The 20,348-nt window shown below is 38.0% G+C and overlaps 1 protein-coding gene across 2 annotated transcripts in view; it reads right to left on the bottom strand.

The window, feature by feature from the left end:
• The window catches only part of NPSR1 (neuropeptide S receptor 1), a 157,061-nt gene that overhangs the window by 18,446 nt on the left and 118,267 nt on the right, over positions 1-20,348 (bottom strand). Inside the window, exons 3-5 of one of the 2 annotated variants that reach the window (XM_003762318.2) lie at positions 18,766-18,869; positions 14,114-14,207; positions 11,726-11,927 (exon numbers count right to left, since the gene is read on the bottom strand). In XM_003762318.2, coding sequence (XP_003762366.1) covers positions 11,726-11,927; positions 14,114-14,207; positions 18,766-18,869 — 400 coding nt within the window. The remainder of the gene's footprint in view (positions 1-11,725; positions 11,928-14,113; positions 14,208-18,765; positions 18,870-20,348) is intronic. The other variant, XM_012543531.2, reaches the window with a different exon arrangement.

The raw sequence follows: 20,348 nt of genomic DNA, 5'->3' as shown, positions 1-20,348 counted from the left end.
CTGTAAATAAAAGGCTATTAAATAAAAAATAAAATAAAATAAAATAAAATCCAATAAAAAAATAAAATTATTCAGCTTAAAAAAAAAAAAAAAGAGAGGCCAGTTTTTGTTGCACTGTTGTACTGCCAAAAAATAAAGCAAAGTAATCATAATTCAAATGTGGCCTCAGACACTTGCTAGCTATAAGATCCTGGAAAAGTCACTTAACCCTGTTTGCCTCAGTTTATTCATCTGTAAAGTGAGCTGGAGAGAGAAATGACAAATCATTCTAGTATTTGCCAAGAAAATCCCAAGAAGGTTCACGAAGAGTCAGATATGATTAAAAGGTATGAACAAGGATGATCACAGATCATAGGGAACAAGGAGGCATGAACAGGTGGTGGAGTTGGGAAGGGCCTCACGGAAGGGTCTGAACTGGGAGGGAAATGTAGGCTCCTAAGAAGTAGAAGAGAAGGGGAGGCACTCTAGGCATTGAAGATAGTTCTTGCAGATGTCACATTATGCAAATGAATTTAAATGTTTCTGTTCCAGTAAGTAAATTGGCTTTCTTTCACCTTCTTTGAAGATTTGTAGGTCACAGATCTGAGAAGTATCCACCATTAGAAAGCTGGAAGGGACCTTGGCCAGATTTCACATTTTAGATTTTTCTCTTTGCCTGAAGTCTCAGGAGAAAAGCTGGCAACAAGTTGTCCCTTTTCAGTCTTTTGAAAAGAGATGCTTTTGCCAAGTTTGGCTGGATGGAGATTTGTGAGAGCTGGTCAACAGGATGGAAATGCTTCTGTCAACTAGGAGGTCAAAGTCACAATGAGGAACCCCAAAGAAGGTATTAAGGCTGCCCTTCGTTCTCTTTGGAACACAGAAGGTGCTCCCTGGAGGGCCATGTGCATTGTGCAATAGCAATAGCTAAAGTGAGATCCACTCTCCTGCCTATCCATTGAGGGAGACCTACAATTTTACAGACAATTCTTTTGGGCTATTTGTACAACTTTTGGGAAACTTAAGGTCAAGTAGCGACATGGCAGCTTTTGGGTTCATAGAACTGAGGACAGAGGAGCCTCAGATGTCAGCTAGTTCAAATTCCCTCATTTCACAGGTGAGGAAACTGAGTTCAAATGATCACCTGTTCTAAGTCCCACAGCTAAGAACTGATAAAGGAGGGTTTAAAACCTTCCCACTATCCTCTGCTGCTTCCCCAAACAAGACGTTTGGAGCTGGCAGGTTCTGCAGAAGACATCCTTCATTCTACAGATAAAGGAACTGAAGCCTAGTGGTTTGTGTAAGATCACAGAAATAGGAAACATAGAAGGCAAGACTGTGACCCGGTCCTCTGACTGCCAAGTCAGATCTCTCTTCAGTGGAGGAAGCAGCTGAGGTGCAGATACTTGGAGTGCCACATCACGTGGACATTAATTGGCAGAACCAGGAGCTGACAAAATCTCTTTACTCAGAGGCTAAGGTTCTGTTCTCTGCATCCTTTCCACGTCAATGTCTATTCACAAAAATGTTATTCATGCTTCTTTAAAGAATGAAAAGGTAACCGAAAATCTTTTCATGTGTGCTGGAGTGGGTGGAAACAAATAGTTTTTTCATTGTGGGAGTGATAAAAAAAACAGAACAAAACATTTTTCCCCAGAATTTTTCCATTCTCTCCTCACTCAGGTTTTCTCTTATCTAGAGAAGAGAGAAGCCAAATTAGACCTTGGCAACTGGGATAAATGTACAGAGGCAGGACATAATGGGCCATATCCTGTTAATACAGAAGAACGTCCAAAAGGGAATGGGCCATGGGAGAGTTTGGCAGCTGGCTGCTCCATCTCTACTATTCTGGCTCTAGGGACCAGCTGTCATATCATAGGGAATTGATAGTGAACAAAAACTCCCCTTCATCTTCTAAGAAAAGGTCAAAAAACCTCTGGTCTATGGGACGCCTGTGATCCCAAGAATTTTTCAAGCACTCCAATTGGGCAAGAATTTGTTAATTATCAAAGGTGATAATACCCATAAAACACAAGGGCTTGCAATAGGAGGTGCTATATAATTGTTAGAGATTATGATTGTTATTATTATCATTCAGTAGTAGTAGTAGTAGTAAAAATAGTAGTAATAGTAGTTAGTAGTAGTAACAGTGGTAGTGGTGGTGGTAGCAGTAGTAGTATTAGTAGTAGTAATGGGAGTGGTAGTGGTAGCAGTAGTACCAGTAGTAGTAGTAGTAGTAGTTGTAGTAGTAATAGCAGTGGTAGTGGGGTTGGTAGCAGCAGCCACAATAGTAGTAGTAGTAGTAGTTATGGTAATGGAAATAGTGGTTGTGGTACTAGTAGTAGTAGTGGTGGTGGTAGTAATAGTGTTGGTAGTAGTAGTAGCAGTAGTAGTGACAGTAGAATTCTTTTTCTATCGAGAACAGAGCAAATAATCACTTGCTGACTTACCTTAGTCAAATTGTTTCCTTCCAAAGGTGGAAGGGCCATCGAGGGGCTGCAGTAGGAAGGACATTGTTCTAGAACAGTGAAGTGATAGTCGCGCTGCCCAATGACCTTGTCAAATCTTGGCCAAAGTGGAATGTCTAGTTGTGACCACCATAGGTCATAAAGGACACCAATGGGCTGGAGAAGATCCAAAGGTGGGCAATCAAGTTAGAGCAATATCTTGAGTCTGTGGCATATGATCCCCGGCTGGAGAAACTGGTCATGTTTAGCCTGGAGAAGAAAAGACTCAAGGGGGACATAATGGCTGCCTTCAAGTATCTGAAAGGGTTAAGATTTCTTCTCCTCCCCCCTCCTCCAGGTCAGAACCAGAAACAATGGTAGAGGTTGAAAAGAGGCCTATTTAGGCTCCATAAACTTCTTCACCATTCAAGATGGCTTTCCTGGAGAGGTAGTGGGTTCTCCTCTGTGGAGGATTTCATTGGATGACCATTCATCAGGTCAGTTATAAGGAGGATTCCTTTTTGTTCATGGGTTGGACTAAATGGCCTCTAAGGTCCTTTCCAACTTGGAAACTGTGAGGCTGTAGTCCTCCTGCAGATGAGAATCTGCTCAGTTGTACTAGGAATATCAGCTTTGTTTCTGGGTATCTTGTTAAGCTGGCGAGCATCCAGGAGAAGTCGATCAAAGTATAATTAATATTTGTATTAATAAGTTCTTGCCATGTGAGGATCCACTGAAGGAACTGGGGCTGTTTCCCCCCCGGGGGACAGCAGAGCTATCTTCATCTGTAGAAAGGGCTACTGGAGGACTTGTTCTGCTTGGCCAGTGAAGGCAATGACTGGAGTAATGAAGTTTGGAAGCCACAAAGTAGCAGATTGGTGTTGATGTCAGGAAAAACTCCCTGAGCAAGAGAGGTCTCAACCAATCAATTCCCAAGTACCTACTGTGCGCCTCCGACTGAGCTGGCCACTGGGGATACAAAGACAAAGAAGAAGCAATCCCTGTCCTCTGTCTTTTCCATTCTGTTTGATGAGATTGCCACCATCCATCTCTAGAGCCTAGGGGAGAGGGTACCTCTTAGCGGATTGTCATGGAGCAAGGGCCAGTGGCCCACATGCCCGGCAGGCGTGTGGTAGAGGGGATTCTTTTTCAGGTGTAGGCTGGACCAGACTGAGAAGCCAATGCTTTGGTGCCAAGAAAGGGATCTAAGAAATAAGTTCTACTCCTATCCCAAAGAATATAGAGGTGGTTCCCTCTAGACTGTAATCTCCCTGAAGGCAGAATTGGAGTCTCTTGTACTTTTCCTCATCTGCCCTTTAGTTTCTTTTCAGAATTCTAGTTGTGTTGGAGAAATCTTTGTTAGAAATCATGACCTGAACATGATCTTTAAGATCATCTAGTCCTCAGACTTTCTACCTGATCCTGTAATACCCAACATGTTCAGAATACAAAAAGTATTAAAAATAAACCCAAACCTAATGGCCTGTCTACTATTCCCTACTGTCCCTTTTGGGAACTGATAAGAAAAACAACTATAGAGTTTGAACCAATTATCAATAAAAGCTCACGTGGCCTTCCAGACAAGGGTTTCTATTGAGACCTGATCACCTGGACATTCTTGTTAAGATGCTTTTCTTTCAACCTGACCTCAGAACCTTGCAAGCTGAGGCCATGAGCACAGCTATGGCCCATTTTCAGGATGTTGTAGGTGACCAATTCTTTGATATTTTCTCCCCTCTTCTGCACGTACCTTTTTTAGAATAAGCCCTGGATCTGGGACCCAGCTCTGGGATGCAAAAAATGAAGAGAAAGTAGATACTGTAAACAAGGCAACCATCTATAAAAGCTCAAAGGAGGGTTTCCTTCTGAAGCTTCTGGAAGACATTTGGAAAAGAGAAGAAAATACCAAAAGGAAAGTCTTTAACCTGTGATGATAAAGGAAGTGGGGGTACACCTCACTTAGGAAGACACCACAAATCCCCTAGGACTTGCCTGCCCTTCTTTGGTTTTGCAAAATGTCTCAGAGAATTCAAGAAAGTTTGGATGCGAGAAGGAAGTGGACAGAAGCCCTTCTCGATCTCCCTCCGATCTGGCCTTTGGAGAAGAGGCTCACCTTCCTTGCCTCCATCAGCACCAACAGCCAGTCAACTGCCACCCACTGACTGTTAAGTCCATTAGTCTTGAAAGAAGCACTATCCCCTCCCCCATTCAAATGATCGATTCTACTCCTAGACCCTCTCCTCCTCCCCCACCCCCACCCTGACATGCTTTGGAGAAGCGGCTTCTATGGGGAGGGATCAGTCATTGCCATCTATGGGGTAGGCAAGCTGGATCAACTGAGAGAGACAGGAAGTGACTTGTGTCGAACTGTTGCCATCAGTCCATCCTCTCAGACACCAGTGGTAATAACCTTCAGGACCCCAAGCCCAAGAACCTTTGGGAATGGGGGTGCTCTCCAGACCACTGACCCTGCCCATTTTCAGACCAGACACCTTAGTGATCTTTGAGGAGGAGATCAGCTTTACTAGCAGCAATAGCAACTGACTAACTGCCATCAATGGGTAAGAGCCTTGGGGTGCCAGCAGCTGCCAGACCACCACCTCTGCTTCCTGCTCAGCCCCTCCAGCCATCATCCTGGAACACAAACCTTATGGAGATGCAGCCCAGAAACTTTCCAACTAGTGAAGAATCCCCAAAGAGCGTTGTCACTGACCAAGGCTTTGGCACCTTCAAACCTTCAACACCAGAAACCGAAAACGATTTTATCGGGGAAAATGGCAATAAAGACGAGGCCTGACCATCTGCTTGGGACCATGGGGCCTCTTGCATGATTTACCTCTTCCATGAGTATGTGGGGTCCTCTAGCAGAGGAGACTGTTTTTGCTTTTCTTCTCTTTAGGGTTTAGCACAAAGTTGTGCCCATAGCAGACACTCACTAAATGTTGTTTCATTTATTCATTCATTCATTCATTCATTGATTCTTCATTCAATTATTCATATATTCAATGCTTTCTATACATTTGTATAGTGCTCTAAAATTTGACAAGATTCTACAACTTGATTGTGATCAATCACATCTCATCAGATCCCCCATTATTCCTTCCTTCCACTTCTTTTAAGAAGATACAAATCTTCTGGACATTTTATTGCTCATTAGCACCTCCATAAAGGATTTGAAAGGAGATACAAGGTGATGCAGGAGACACAATGCCGGACTTGGAATCAGTCAGACTTGAGTTTGGAGCTTGCTCCACACACTTGTTAGCTGTGATTTTAGGCAAGTTGCTTGATCTCTCTGTCTGCCTTAGTTTTCTCATCTGTAAAATGGGAATAGCACCCATTCTCCAGGGCCATTGTAAGAATAAAATATGTATAAAGTACTTCACAAACCTTCAACTATTATATAAATATTAGCTGCTTTTATTATTATTAATGATTGTGTAGAATTGTGATGAAGCTATTTTGATGTTTATTTGTTCTTTTAGTCTTTGAAACTTAAGAAAATTACAGATTTCATTGTTTCCCCATCCTCCCCTAAAGCATTGGTTCTCAAAGAGAGGGGCAGACAATTCTAGAGCTCTTGAAACTCTTTTGGAGAGTCTACAAGTTATTTGTATTTTTAATCTAATCTAATCTAATCTATATATTCTATATATATAGAAATTTTATATTCTATATATATATATATATAGAATATATTCTAATCTAATCTATATATATATAATATATCTATATACATACATATGTATTCCATAAATATAATCTAAATAAAAACTCTCTGGACAGATACTCAATAATTTTTAAGAGTATAAAGAGATGCTGAGAACAAAAATTTGAGAATCATTACTCTAGGTCACAGATCATAAGTCTCCTTTGGCACAGCTTAGTTAAAGTTGTTCTTACACTCTGCAAGAGACCACTCTCTCTGATGAAGATTGCAGCCCATCCATACTTCCTTCCCTGGAGACCAACTTTAAGGGGGGGAAATTTCTGTCCCTTTAGCTGGCAAGTCCTCAGAAGAGGCACACAATAGGCCTTGATTTTAAGCCTTCTCTGATTGTGAGATATGTACCAGCTTATATTCCACTGTTCTAGTCTTTGAGAACACATGATACCCTCCATGTCATGAAGATATTGGACCTCAAAAGATAACTTTATGGATATATTTTTAGTTGCTCTAGTTGTGGGTGGAAAGAAGCCTGGATTTTGCATGGGAGATCTGGGTTCAAATGCTGCTGTGCTCTTAGACACAGAGTTGGACTTCAAAATCTCTAGGATCTCTTCTGGTTCAAGATCTGTGATTCTTGAATCTTTAGGTAGATATCACCTGTCAGGATTTGGTGATCATTTGTACATGAAGATGACTCACACAATCCCAGGCTCCCGTGGATGAGTTTATGATTTTTGTCTTGAAAGTTACTCAATCCATTGACGTTAGAATCAGACCTGGGGCGACGGAGCTATTTTCAGCAAACTTTTCCGATTGATCACTTTCTTGCTTCTCAGGGGAAACTAAGCAGCTAGTCCCACGTGCCCTCCATCCATTCATGCACAATAATGGTAATGAGTTGTTTTTCTGGGTCACCTCCATCCCCCAGTTTCTCCTGAATCTCCTTGGCAGAGCTCTTTAATTACTTCTGGAGTGAATACCGGTGTAATTGCTTGACTTCAGTCTTGGCCGTTTTTCTTGGTACCTAATTGATTTCTCATTCTCCCACCGCTTGGATCCTGGGGAGGCAGCAGTTGAGGTATGAGCTACCTCTGGCCAACAATTGAGAATTAATAAGGGGCGGGGGAAGAAAAGCAAGCTTGTCAGATGGCATCGATTTGTGATTTTAAACCAAACCAAACCAAACCAGGCTGTGTTGTATTAAATGAGGACTAAGAAGACTAGGGAGGAAAGGAAGCAAACAGAAGCAATAGGGAAAGTAAAACACAAGGCAGACCAAGCCAAAAGTGATTCCGCCATCTCCTTCAGCCCAGGGATTTAAACAGAGTGAATGTGACATGTATACGTTATGGTGCAGTGTCCATGTGTGGGCATGTATGCACATACACACAAAATCCCTATCTCAGTATCAGTCAAATGAGCACCAACTGTTTTTGATCTCTCAGAGGTCAGGGCCTTCCCTTCACAATGATCTTACACTGTTTTGGTGTAGACACATATACAGACCTTTTAGTATCTGTTCCAGTAGAGTGTAATCTCCCTGAGGGCAGGGACTCTTATTTCACTTTTTCTAGCATTTATGCCGGCATAGAACAGGAATGACTGAAAAAGGATTGGTCAAGCAATTATCATGAACTAGGCATTGTGGTAAGGCTCTAGGTGGCACAGTGGATTTGGAATCAGGAATACTTCCTACTTCTGTAGCAAGTCTTTGTTTGCCTCAGTTTTCTCATCTGTAAAATGTAAAACAGCTCCTACCTCCCAGGAGTGTTGTGAGAATAAAATGGAATAATGTATCCACTTTTTTGTTGTCCAGCTTCGGGTTTTCTTGGTAAAGATACTGGAGTTATTCACTATTTCCTTTTTCAGCTCATTTTGCAAATGAGGAAATTGAGGCAAACAGGATGAAGTTAATTGCCCAGGATCACACAGTTGAGATGTGTCTAAGGCCAGAGTTGAACTTAGAACTGCCTGATTCCAGGTCTGGTGTTCTATCCACCCTAGATGCCTTCACATAAGTACTAGTTGTTAAGTTGTTGTTATCCTCCTCCCTCCCTTCCCTTCCCTTCTCCCTTCCCTTCCCTTCTCCCTTCCCTTCCCTTCTCCCTTCCCTTCCCTTTTCCCTTCCCTTCCCTTTTCCCTTCCCTTCCCTTTTCCCTTCCCTTCTCTTTTCCCTTCCCTTCCCTTCCCTTCCCACAGTGGATAGAGTGCTAGGTCTAGAATCAGGAAAATTCAAATTTATATCCTGCCTCAGATTCTGAAGAGTTGCATGGACCTGGGTAAGTCACTGACATAGAAAACAAGATCATAATAGTTCCTACCTCACAATATTGTTGTGAGAGTAAAATGAGATATCATCTATAAAGTCTTACACGGTGTCTGGCATACAGTAAGTGTTTAATAAATGGTTAAATTTCTTTACCCTCTTTGAGGATACAAAGACAATGAAAATAGATGTTTAATTAGTGCTTATTGCTTGACTGAAATTTTGGGAGATACAAATCCAGTGCTATCTTAGTCCATCTGGGATGGTGGAAAGAGAGGAAACAAGTCAGAATATATGGCTACGTTTATGTTTATATTAGACATACAGGTGTGCATGTATTTGTGTGAATATGTATTTATATATAATATGTAGATGCATGATTCATGTGTGCTTTGAGTGTTAAAATGCCATTTAAAGGGGAACTGACTTGGTTGGGATCCCTACTCTCCACACTAGGACACAATAGTATATAGGAGGAAAAGCACTAAGATTTCTGTGACTTTTAAGAGGGAGAGTGATCACACAAAACAAACCCGAGTTTTGCTGCCTCTGCTGCCTGTTTTCTTCAAGGTCTTATCTTTCAGTAGTACTCCAAGAATGGCACTCATGAAAGGTTTTCTGCATTGACAACAGAAAGAATTCCCCCTCCTCCAGGGCTCCCACACCTTCTGCACCAAACTACAACATCTGCTCAACAGTAAATTATACTCAGCAAAGTTGGCAAGATATGAGCAGCTAAAAGGTTGATAGTTATTCCACAGTCTTGGGCTGTGGCCAAGGGAGCCCCTGTCAGCCTGTTCTAAACCTGGGATTAAAGCTGATTCTAGTCCCAGCCAGTTGCAATGTTAGAAGGGTAGATAGAACTGCCGCTGTCCAGGGTACTGAGCCAGAAACGAAGACAAAGTATGGCTAATGAATGGATTCAGAATCATCAAAGATAATGCTGCCCTGAGCAGAGCAGGACCTTCTAGGTGAGGGATAGTGTAGAGCCTCAGAAAATGCAGAGACTGGCAGTTACAGATTGAGTCAGTAGGGAGTCAGTTACTAGGTCATTAGGAAAGTAAGTGTGGCAGTGATGTACAGAAAGTGGTTCTTAAGCTCCCATTAGTGCCAAGAGCCATGCCAGTCTTTGAGGATTCACAGACTGCACTAGTCCCTGATGTACCTTCTTCGTGCTAGTTGAGCGAGCTCATGCACTGTTCTATCAACATTCTGTGCACTCTTCAGCCTCAATTTTTATACTTTAATAGAATTTTTACTTTCTATTTAATTTAAAAATGTGATCCATATTTTTCTTAATTTAGAAAAAAATATTTTCTAAGATTTGTTCCCTTTTTAAAAACCCAGAGAGACAGGATTTCAGAGTTACAAGGGGCCTCAGTAGTATTCTAGACCAATGCATCCCCTACCCCAGGTGTCCACTACAACATACATGACAAATGGTCATCCAACATAAAATTAAAGCCTCGTTCTATGAGGGACAGCTCTTTACCCTTCAAAGCCACTCATATTTTGTACAGCTCTAATGGTTAGGAGGTTTCCCCTGACATTGAAACTACATTTTCTCTTTTATAGTTTCCCCATTGTTCCAGTCCTGGTTTCTAGGGTCAGATCAAATAAGCCTAATATTTGCCAGTCATCCATTTGTTCCATCTCACAACCACTTCCCACCCTCCACACATAGTGTCTCTCTCCCAAGGTTGTGAGGATCAAAGGAGATGGTATTTGTAAAAGCACTTTGCACAGTTCCTGGTACATAATAGGCATTAGATAAAGACTTATTCCATCTCCGCCCAGTGGAATCTTTACTTCCTTTAAGATTTAAGTCAAGCTTCATCTACTTAAAGCCTTTCCTGATCTCAGGAAATGTTAGTGGCTTCACAGTAATGTATTTATTGTACATTTATTCTTCACAAACAGAAATACACACGTGTGTGTGTGTCTGTATGTGTCTTTCTCTCTTTGTGTGTGTATACATCTGTCCATCTGTGTACATATTTTCTCTTCCCCAATAGAATGTATGTTCCTTATGGCTAGAGTTTGTCCCATTATTGTCTTTGTATCTCTATTGTCTAATACAATTCTTAGCAAATTGTAGATGCCTAGTAATTGTGATTGATTGATTTTACTTTCAGATTTATAGCCTTTCAAATTTTTGCAGTTATTTTCTTTCTCCTGAAGAAGTACCCCAGTTGCTTCCAACTGATCCTTGTGACCTTGAAAACATTCACCATTCCAGTTTCCTTATTTTGGCTATTTTCTAGGTTATCAATGGCCCTTTTAACCCAGGATTCTCAGAACTGAGTACAATTCTCCAGCTGAGGTCTGACCAGGGCCAATATTGCTCATTTCCAAAAGTTCTATATCTGAAGATCTCATTAGTGTTTTGAACTTCCACATCACACCGTTGAATTGTATTGAGCTCACCAAAACCTTCAGCTTTTTTTTTTCATATAAGCTGTAGCCTAATATGCCTTCTCTACTTTGGACTTAGGAAACTTATGCCTTTGTGCCCATGTTAAGTTTCACTTTAGATTCAGCCTAGTGTTAAATCTTGTCAAGTCCTTGACTCTCCCATCCAAATTGTGTTCACTTTCCATCCTCTCTTAGGACCGTTTGGATACTTGATAATCATGACTTTTCTGCCTTTACCAAAGTCAATGATGAGGATAAAAAAAGTACAGATTATTCAAGTATAGATCCTTGGTTCACTCATATTTCATCCAAATTAACATCAAACCATTTCTGATTCCACTTTGACTCCAAATCTCATTTAGTCTGCAAAATCACTAAGAAGGCATTTATTAATCACTTACCATGTACCAGACACACTGTAAACAGTGGGGATACAAATGAAGGAAAAGACATGCACCCTTCAAAGAACTCACCTTTTATTGGAGAAGACAATATGAAAATAATTCTATATAGCTCCAATGTTAATAGACAATAATCTTGGGAGGATTTTTCCCACTAGAAGTGATAAATTGTAGATAAGGCCTTCTGCAGAAAATGGGATTTAAGGTGAGTCTCAAGTATATCCACCCCCTTAAGCCTTTCCTTCACAGTTCAAAGGAATGTAACATCAAATTTATTCCATCTTTCTGTGCTTGGTGTCTTTAATGTGTGCTCATATATGATTCTATAGCATCTGTACAAGAATCTAAAGTTCTTAAATATAGGGAGCCCGGTTTTTCAAACTTTAAATTTCTTTTAATAACATGCACTGTTGCTGCAAAACCACTGACATATTTCTTCTGAACCTCCTATAGCACCCTGCACAGTGCTGATTGGTGGTTACTTTCTCTATGTAGCCATGTCTGAGAAAGTGGCCACAAATGCTTGTGGTAGTCTGGACATGACTCTTACCTAATAATGATCAGAGGAATGAAGTACACCAGGAAAGCCACAATGGTCATGTATGGGATCCAGTAGGAATCATCAGGCCACAGGGCCCAGCATTGCACTTCTCCATTGTCTAGTTTTCTTTTCCCAAAGATGATCAGGGTGGGAATGGAAAACAGGAAAGAGAGACTCCAGGCAACAAAAATCAGGACTTTTGCTTGTTTTTCTGTTTAAGAAAATCAAAGAATCAGTCAGTGAATAATATGTGGGTCACTGGCTTCACACCTTACGCTCCCTTTCCTTATAAAAAATTCTGTAAATTAAAAGTTTGTAAATTTAGAATATACAGGAAAAATATATAAAATAAGATTCTCAGGGACCTTTGCCATTTTTAAATCTTTGTATCTCCAGTGTTTCTTCAACAGATACCAATAAAGAAATATATGACCAAAAGGGAAGATGGACTAGTCATTTAGTGAGAACAAGGGATAACCACTGATTGATCACTGGAATATAGCTTTAGAGCTGGAAGGGACTTCAAAATTTATCTGGTCCTATGAAGAAACCCAGACTTTGAGAGATTAAGTATCTTGCCTGAGGTCATATCGGGCTTAAATAGTAGAGCTGGGATTTAAACCTAGACCTTTGAAGTCCAAATGTAACATGTGCTTTGCAACATGCTTCTAGATGATGAATTGGTTTCCTTGAAAGGTTAAGAGAACTCCAGAAAGGCTCCTAGAATGTTGAGTGAACTCCGTGAAGCAATTAGGTAGGAACAGATGTATGAATGTTGGGCAAAGCAAAGGAATTAATCTGAATCATTGGATGAAGGACTCACATAGAGATAATTTCATGAGATTCTTGTGGTATAATGTTTAGCCCACAGTAGGCAATTAACCAATGCATCTTGAAATGACTTGCTTTGTTAAGTTTAATGTCTATTGTATGTAGTGGACAGATATACTGATTTGTTTGGAATATTTGACCTCTTTTGTTGGACTTTGGCTTTCAATTTTTTTTATGAAAACTAATCAAATCATTAGCATATCTGTAGGAAAGTCAGGTCTTTCGAAGTGACTGTGTTGTGTGCTAGCTACCAAGTCATGCTTAATACCCACAATTCCTAAACAATCACCATCAATAATATTCACCAAAGCAATATTTCCAATTTATTCTCCATTAACTTCCAGCAAAGATCCCCTATTATAGCCAGAATTCGGCTTGATAATTTCCAGGGTTTCTTGCAGGTCCACTGTTCTAGAAGTTAATGATTACTTTCCTTGCTGTCTTTTAGAAAGCAATGTGACAGAGTGTAGAGATTTAGAAAGCCTAAATTCAGATCTTTCCTCTAATGCTCAATGAGCAAGTCATTGAAACTCCCTGGACTTCAATTTCCTCCTTTAGAAATACTGGGGTTGTATTAGATAACCTATGTCCCTCTGATCTCAAAGGCTTGTACAATTAGAAATAAAGGAAAGGACATCAGGTCCTCTGACTTCAGAGATAATGCTTTTTCCAGTTAAATCACACTCTTGCCCCCATAGATAACATTCTTGGTATCTAAAAGTTCTCCATTTCTCCTTTATTAATTCATGTGTTTTGATACTTTAAAAGCTTTAAATATATATCTTCCAATAAGCATCCCCCCCAAATTAACCCAACTCACCTTTAATAAAAAATAAAAAGACTATTGTCTTTTTTTTCAAAATCTTGACAGCACTTGGGATCATATCAAACTGGTATATTTCTTTGAAAATGTTTTGAAACCATTTTAACCTTAGTATTGCTTTCCTAGATACCTAATAAATAGCTCATAGCAGGGGACTATTTTGTATTTGCCTTATTTTCCTCTACAACCTTTGGTGAGTTGAATGACTTAGAAAAGATAATCATATAGGATGGGTAAGGCTCAGAAACATGAATAGTTTTTCAAAATCCATCATTCTCCATGTTAGCAGCTGTCAAATTTTCTGTTTTGATCTGTCCAAATGTTTTGTTGAGAAAGTCTTCTGTACCTCTGGTGGGCCTAAATCTTGAATTTTAACCTTTAATTTCAGGTCTTGCCAAGATACTGGACTCTTCTCCTTCACCTCACCCTTCCTCCATTATCAAATGGATCCAGTTTATAGATTTAATATGTTTTGGGGATGATTCAGCCAGAAATTTCATCATAGAGTCAATCAGAGCTAAAAAGCTAAAAATAGTCCCAACCTCCTTATTTTACATAAAAAGAAACTGAGACCCCAACTTGCCCTTAGAAGACAGGGGAAAAGTATCAGAGGCCAGATATACATATAGATTCCTAAACTTTAAATACATCATTCTTTTCACTCTACCATATCGTCCCCTCTCCAAAGAGTGTCTAATGACTCATTCTATTGACCACATTTTAGCAAAAACAAACCAACTCACCTCCTTGAAGGATCTTCATAGGGTAGACTATGGCATGGTACCGGTCAATACTGAGTGACACCAGGACATAGGTTGAGGCATATAGGAGCACTACCTATAGCAAAAAAAGGAGAGGAAATGTTTCAATATTTAGGGTGAAAAGAAGGATTTCTGGCAAAAAGTATGTCTGATGATGATTGGAAGCTGAGGTACTTCACTATGAGATAGAATGCCTATTACTCCAGATACAATGTGCTGGAAGATCTGGGATGGATGATATCTATGTATCAGGACACAGAAGTGGGGGTGGTATAGTGACAATTAGTTCTAGCAATCTTGAGTGATTCATTCTCTTGGGTCCCCTACAAGGGTCCCTTCTTTTGTACTGATCTCTGTAGTTATAGGACATATTTAACTGGAAGCCCTTCACAGTTGAAGCTAATATTCTCAGTCACAGTGAAGCCTATGTTTTATTATTATTATTTCAATCAGAATTGTGACCCTGTGCTTACAATGGTACAGGGAATGAAAGATAAAGCAGCAGCTCATATTGATCCACATAAGCACCTGCTCTTCAGCTTCTAGACTAAAGTGACTTCATGAAGTCACTGAGAATGCTTTACATCCATGATCTTGTGTGAAACCCACAACATCCATGCAATATAGAATCTGTAAGTGCTGGCTATTACTATTGATGCTATTATTGTTGTCAATGTCTGGTAATGAAGTCATTTCTGGAGTCTTTTATTACATTACTACCAAACAGAAAACATGTTTATAGAGTAATATAGGAATGTTCTGGGAAATGTTTAACAACCAGGTTCTCCCCCTGCTCTACCTTAGAATAGTATTCCACAGCTGAAGTTGACTCTGCATTGTTAGATATACATTTATAATAAAACAAATAGTACATACAATATCCTGTGATCAGAGGATCTGTTTTGTCAATTTCCCAAGGAAAACAGTCTCTTTTAAGATGATAGATTTAGAGATGGAAGAATCTTTAAAGACCATCTCATCTTCCTTTCTTGTACTTTATAGATGAGGAAACTGAAGCTCAGAAAGGTTGTGAGTTAGCGAAAGATAATTTTTTTTGGTTAACTTCATAGTTTCAATGTTGTTTCAATTTGACTAAAAGGAAAGCAACCAAAACAATGTAGTGTGGGAGATGGATGATGAATCTGAGGAATGGCTGATTATGCAGTTTGGCAGGAGTAGAGTACAAGAAAGGGAGTATCATTAAGTATGGCTGGAGAGACAGATTATAGAAGTTATGAATATTGGGGTAAGAAGTGGGTCTTAATTATTTTTAATATTCATTAAATTTTTAACTTGAATTCTCTCCTTTTTCTCCTCTCAGTCAATGAGAATACAAACAATATAATATCAATTATACATGCAAAATATAATTTCATGTTTGTCACGTTGCAAAAAGAAAAGTAAAGCAAAATAAATTATGCATGATTCTGCCCTCAGACCAATTATTGCTCTGGAGGTAGATATTTTTTTTCATCATGATCTTTTGGGATTATGTTGAGTCACTGTACTGATCAGTATAGCTAAATTTTTCCTAAATGATCATTCTTAAAATTTTGCTGTCTGTTCATCTCACTTTGACAGTTCATATAAGTTTCCTAGACTTTTCTGAAACTATCCTCATTATTTTTTATAGCACAATAGTATTCCACCAGAATATAGCACAACTTGGTCAGTCATTCCCAAATTGATGCACATTCCCTCAATTCCATTTTTGTGCCATCACAAAAAGAGCTATTTTAAATATCTTTGTACAAATAGGTCTTTTTCTTTTTTCTTTGATTTCTTTGGGATATAGACCTGACAGTACTATTCTGGGTCAAATGTAAGCACAGTTTTATAGTCCTTTGGTTATAGTTCTAAATTCTCTGGTTGATCCAGTTCATAATTCTACCAAAAGAGCAATAGTGTCCCAATTTTTCCATATCCATTGGAGAATGTCATTTTCATTTTCTATTATGTTAACCAATCTCATAGATATAAAATGGTACCTCAGAATTGTTGTGATCTGCAATTCTCTAATAGTGATTCAGAGCTTTTTTCATATGACTGTAGATAGCTTTGATTTGTTTTGAAATTCATATTTTTTGACCATTTATCAACTAGGGATTGACTCTCTCTCATTTCTTAGGATCCTTTCTCTTTTTTGATCATAAATAAGATTAAACAGATACAATTTCATGCCCACCTATTTTGCTTATGATACTATTTATGTCTAAATCATGTACTCATTTTTGACCTTATCTTGGTGAATGGAGTGACATGTTGGTTTACATCTAGTCTCTCTCAAATTGCTTTCTAGTTTTCTCAGAAAATTTTTTTCAAATGGTGAATGATTGCCCCTAAAGCATGGATGTTTATCAAATACCAGATTGATTGCTATGGTCATTTATTACTATGTATTGTAACACTCCATTTTATTTTTTGGCCAACAGCCCTTTGTAATATAGTTTAAGGGAAGTTAGGTGGTACAGTCTGGACCATGTCTGAGGGCAGGGAAAACCAAGTTCAGATCCAGGCTTAAACATTAGTGTCATGAAAAAATCACTTAACCCTGTTTGCCTCAGTTTCCTCATCTGTAAAAATGAGTTGAAGATGGGAATGCCAAACTACTCCAGTCTCTTTGCAAAGAAACTCCCCAAAAGGATAATAAAATTAGACATGACATTATATGACCAAATAGTAATGACAAATGTACTTTGAAATCTCATTCTGCTAGGCCATCTTATTTCACATTTTTTTTCCCATCAATTCCCTTGTTGACTCTTCCACCATTTTGGCTCTGCCCTCAGCCTCCATTGTTTTAGCAAACACTCACCTAAGTCCATTCATGAAACTTCTATGGAAGATCATGTCTGGGTGGGAGTTAGGGGGTGGAGAAGGTGGTATGGAATGAGGCGCAGAAAGTAGTAAATTATTCAGATTGTGAAGATATACCTCCTTGCATTCTAAAGCCACATATCTAATTTCTTTTTGGTTTTGGATTTTCTTTCTTCCCCATTGGCATGGCTAACTGAGAGTTGACTACATTGCTATCTCTTAATTACTATTCCAAATTCTCTGTTATAGTTTTTAGGCCTACATTTGAAATGTTTGCTCAACATTCTTTATGTTTGTTCTCTAGTTCACTAGCCTCTGAATTCCTTGAAAACAGAAACTGTTTCCCCTTTTCTTTTTGTCCTAAGACTTTATACAGTTCCTAGAACATAGTATTTGCTTAATAAATGTAGTTGATTGAGTCTTGGTTAAACTCTATCTTGAGCTAGTATTGTCTTCCATTTTGAGCACCACCTTTAACTTGGACATGGATAAGCTAGAAAATAATCAAAGTAAGACAACCAGCATGATGAAGGGAATCAAGTACATAGTAGATGACTTTAGGTTAAAAGAATTTGGGCAGATTAACCTGGAGAATTGGGAGGAACATAACGAGTGTTTTCAAATGTTTGAAAGGCTGTTAATTGGAAAAGGTAATTAATAGACTTTGTATACTTCACTCCAGATGTAGTAAAAAGAGTCAGAAATTGTAAAGTGACAAATTTTGATTTCAAATAAGGAAAACATTTCTGGTAAAGCAATTCAAAATGAAAAGTTCTGAATTGTGAGGCAAGACCTCCCTGCTCCTCGTTCCTTTCTTGCTAGAGATTTTCATGCAAAGTCTGGATAATCCCCTTGTCGGGAATGTTGAGTATTGTTCATTAGGAAATGGATGAAAGAATGGAAAAATCATTTATTAAATGCTTATTATATGCTAGATACTCAGTGCTTAGAAAAGTGTATGGAACTTGAGTAGTTGCTTAATAAATGTTTATTGATTAATTATTTGATTACTTTGCTAAACATTGGGTATAGAAATTACAAAGATAAATCCTGCCTTCAAGGAGCTTATATTTGCTAGTGAAGGGTTTTTACATATGTATAAACAGTGTATGTACATGCATTTATACATATACATATAAGATACATTATATACACACACCTAGATATAAAATACATATGCATGTAATGCATATTATATATATTTATAGATGTGTATATGATATAAACTTTATATCATATTATATATTATAATAATATAATATATAAATGATACATAAATTGTAATGATATATGCACTATGTATGACATGTTAAATATGTACTAATATATACGATTGTGAACATAAAATTTGTATTTTATATACACATATATGTGTATGCACATATAAATACACATATGTATAATAAGTATAGGTAGATATGTGCTTATATATAGATACATGTATATTAATTTTATAATTATAAATGTGATATACATTAGTGTGTATATAAATGTGTAATATATACTACACACATACAACACATACACATATATTCATATATATATTTTCCCATATGACAACAATTGCAAGGGATGGTGTTCTGGTGTACATTTCAATTATGATCTATGATTCTGTGAATCTCTTGTTTTACCCCATCAGGATGTATCCAAAGTACAAATCCTTTAGTTAGAATGTCAGTTTCTTGAATTCATAGAAATGCTTTGAAAAGTTTGATGAATTGTAGTAATACATTTAAATTCCCTTTCATAGCTCTCTTACTGTGCATTTAAAGATACAAAAGACAGATTCTATCTCTCAATTTGATTTATCTGTATACCTGTAAGTAGCGGATCACCCGACACACGAAATCTGGTGCCATGAAATCTCCTGTGAATCGCCAAATAATATCCGTCATTATGTTGATGAGCCCTGTAAAAGAATCTGAAGCAAAAATACACAATTACTAAATGGTTAATATTTTCCAAACATATATTTGTGTGTATCAGTGGTTATGGATTATTGTAGGACACTTTACAGTGCCTATCACATAGGAGGCCAAAGTGCTTATTGATTTGCTGCATCTTGGGGACCCTGGAGTTCTTAGTATTCTTGTCTAGGAAAGCTTTTTTCCTTCTTACTGTTACCTACTCTATACCCTTTTCTCTGCTTTTTATCCAAATCCCATTTTCCCTTAACATTGGTGGGGCCAATCCTTTCTTTGGTCCTATTTTGCCCCCAATTTAGCTTTTATGATTATTTAAAATTATTTCTGTTGAGATAGTGAGCTTTGACATTACTTTCATTTTTGAACATGTTCCTCCCCACTTTTCTCCCCAGTGAGCCATCTATTGCAACAATGACTAAAAAAGAAAAAGAAAAAATCAATTCAGATGAATTACTCAACTATATCAACAGAAACCAAAAGTATAAGCAAAATTCAATGCATAGTCCTCAACACAAAGGAGAGAGAGAAGCATTGTTCTCATCTTGTCTTTGAGACTATTTGGCCATTGTAATGATGGAGGGCTCGGTTTTGCTGTTTTCTTTCCATTTGCTTTCTTTCATTACTTTACTCTGAATCAACTTATAGAAATGTCCCTACGCATCTCTAAATCCTTCATATTTTATGTTTCTTACAATATAGTAAAATCCTGTTATTGTTTATGGGTCATAATTGATTTAGCCATTCCCAAACTTACTTTGTATCCAGTTCTTAATTGCTAGAGAAGTGCTACTATGAATATCTTTGTTGCATATAAAACCCTTTAATCTGTTCTCTTTATGGATATGCCTACCAGTGGGACCTCTCTGTCAAAGATCATGAATATTTTGATCTCTTTCTGATCATAACTTCAAATTGCATTCTAAAATGGATGGAGAAATTCACAGACCTCCTAAAATTCTATTATTGCACTGTCTTCTATGATCCCTCCAAAATCAACCAGTTCCATCTTTTATTCTGTAAATTTTCTGGCTATAAAGTGAAACCTCTAATTGTTTTGATGGATATTTATTTATCTTAATTGTGATTTGTAGCGTATAGTTGTTAAAGGTTTATAATTCCTCTTGGAAATTAATCTGTGCTTTAACCATTTATACCTTAGGAAAATGGCTCTTGATCTTAGGTATTTTAATTCATTCTCTGTAGCTTAAATATCAGATACTTAGCAGATATATTCTATGCAAATATTTTTCCAATCAATAGTTCTGCTTCTTGACCTAGTTGCATTGATTACATTAATTCAAAAGCTTTCCAGTTTTAGTTTATGAAAATTATTTATTTTATTTTTTGTGTTTGCCTGCAACCCTGTTTTGATTAAGAATTATACTCTTTACCTTAGATGTTAAAAAGCATTATTTTTGGTTCTCTTCACATTTTAAAATAGTCTGACTTTCAATATTCACTTTGAGTTTATTTTA

Source organism: Sarcophilus harrisii, chromosome 1 (genome assembly GCF_902635505.1).
Source record: "Sarcophilus harrisii chromosome 1, mSarHar1.11, whole genome shotgun sequence".
NCBI lineage: Eukaryota > Metazoa > Chordata > Mammalia > Dasyuromorphia > Dasyuridae > Sarcophilus > Sarcophilus harrisii.
This window is presented reverse-complemented; position numbering and strand designations above follow the sequence as displayed.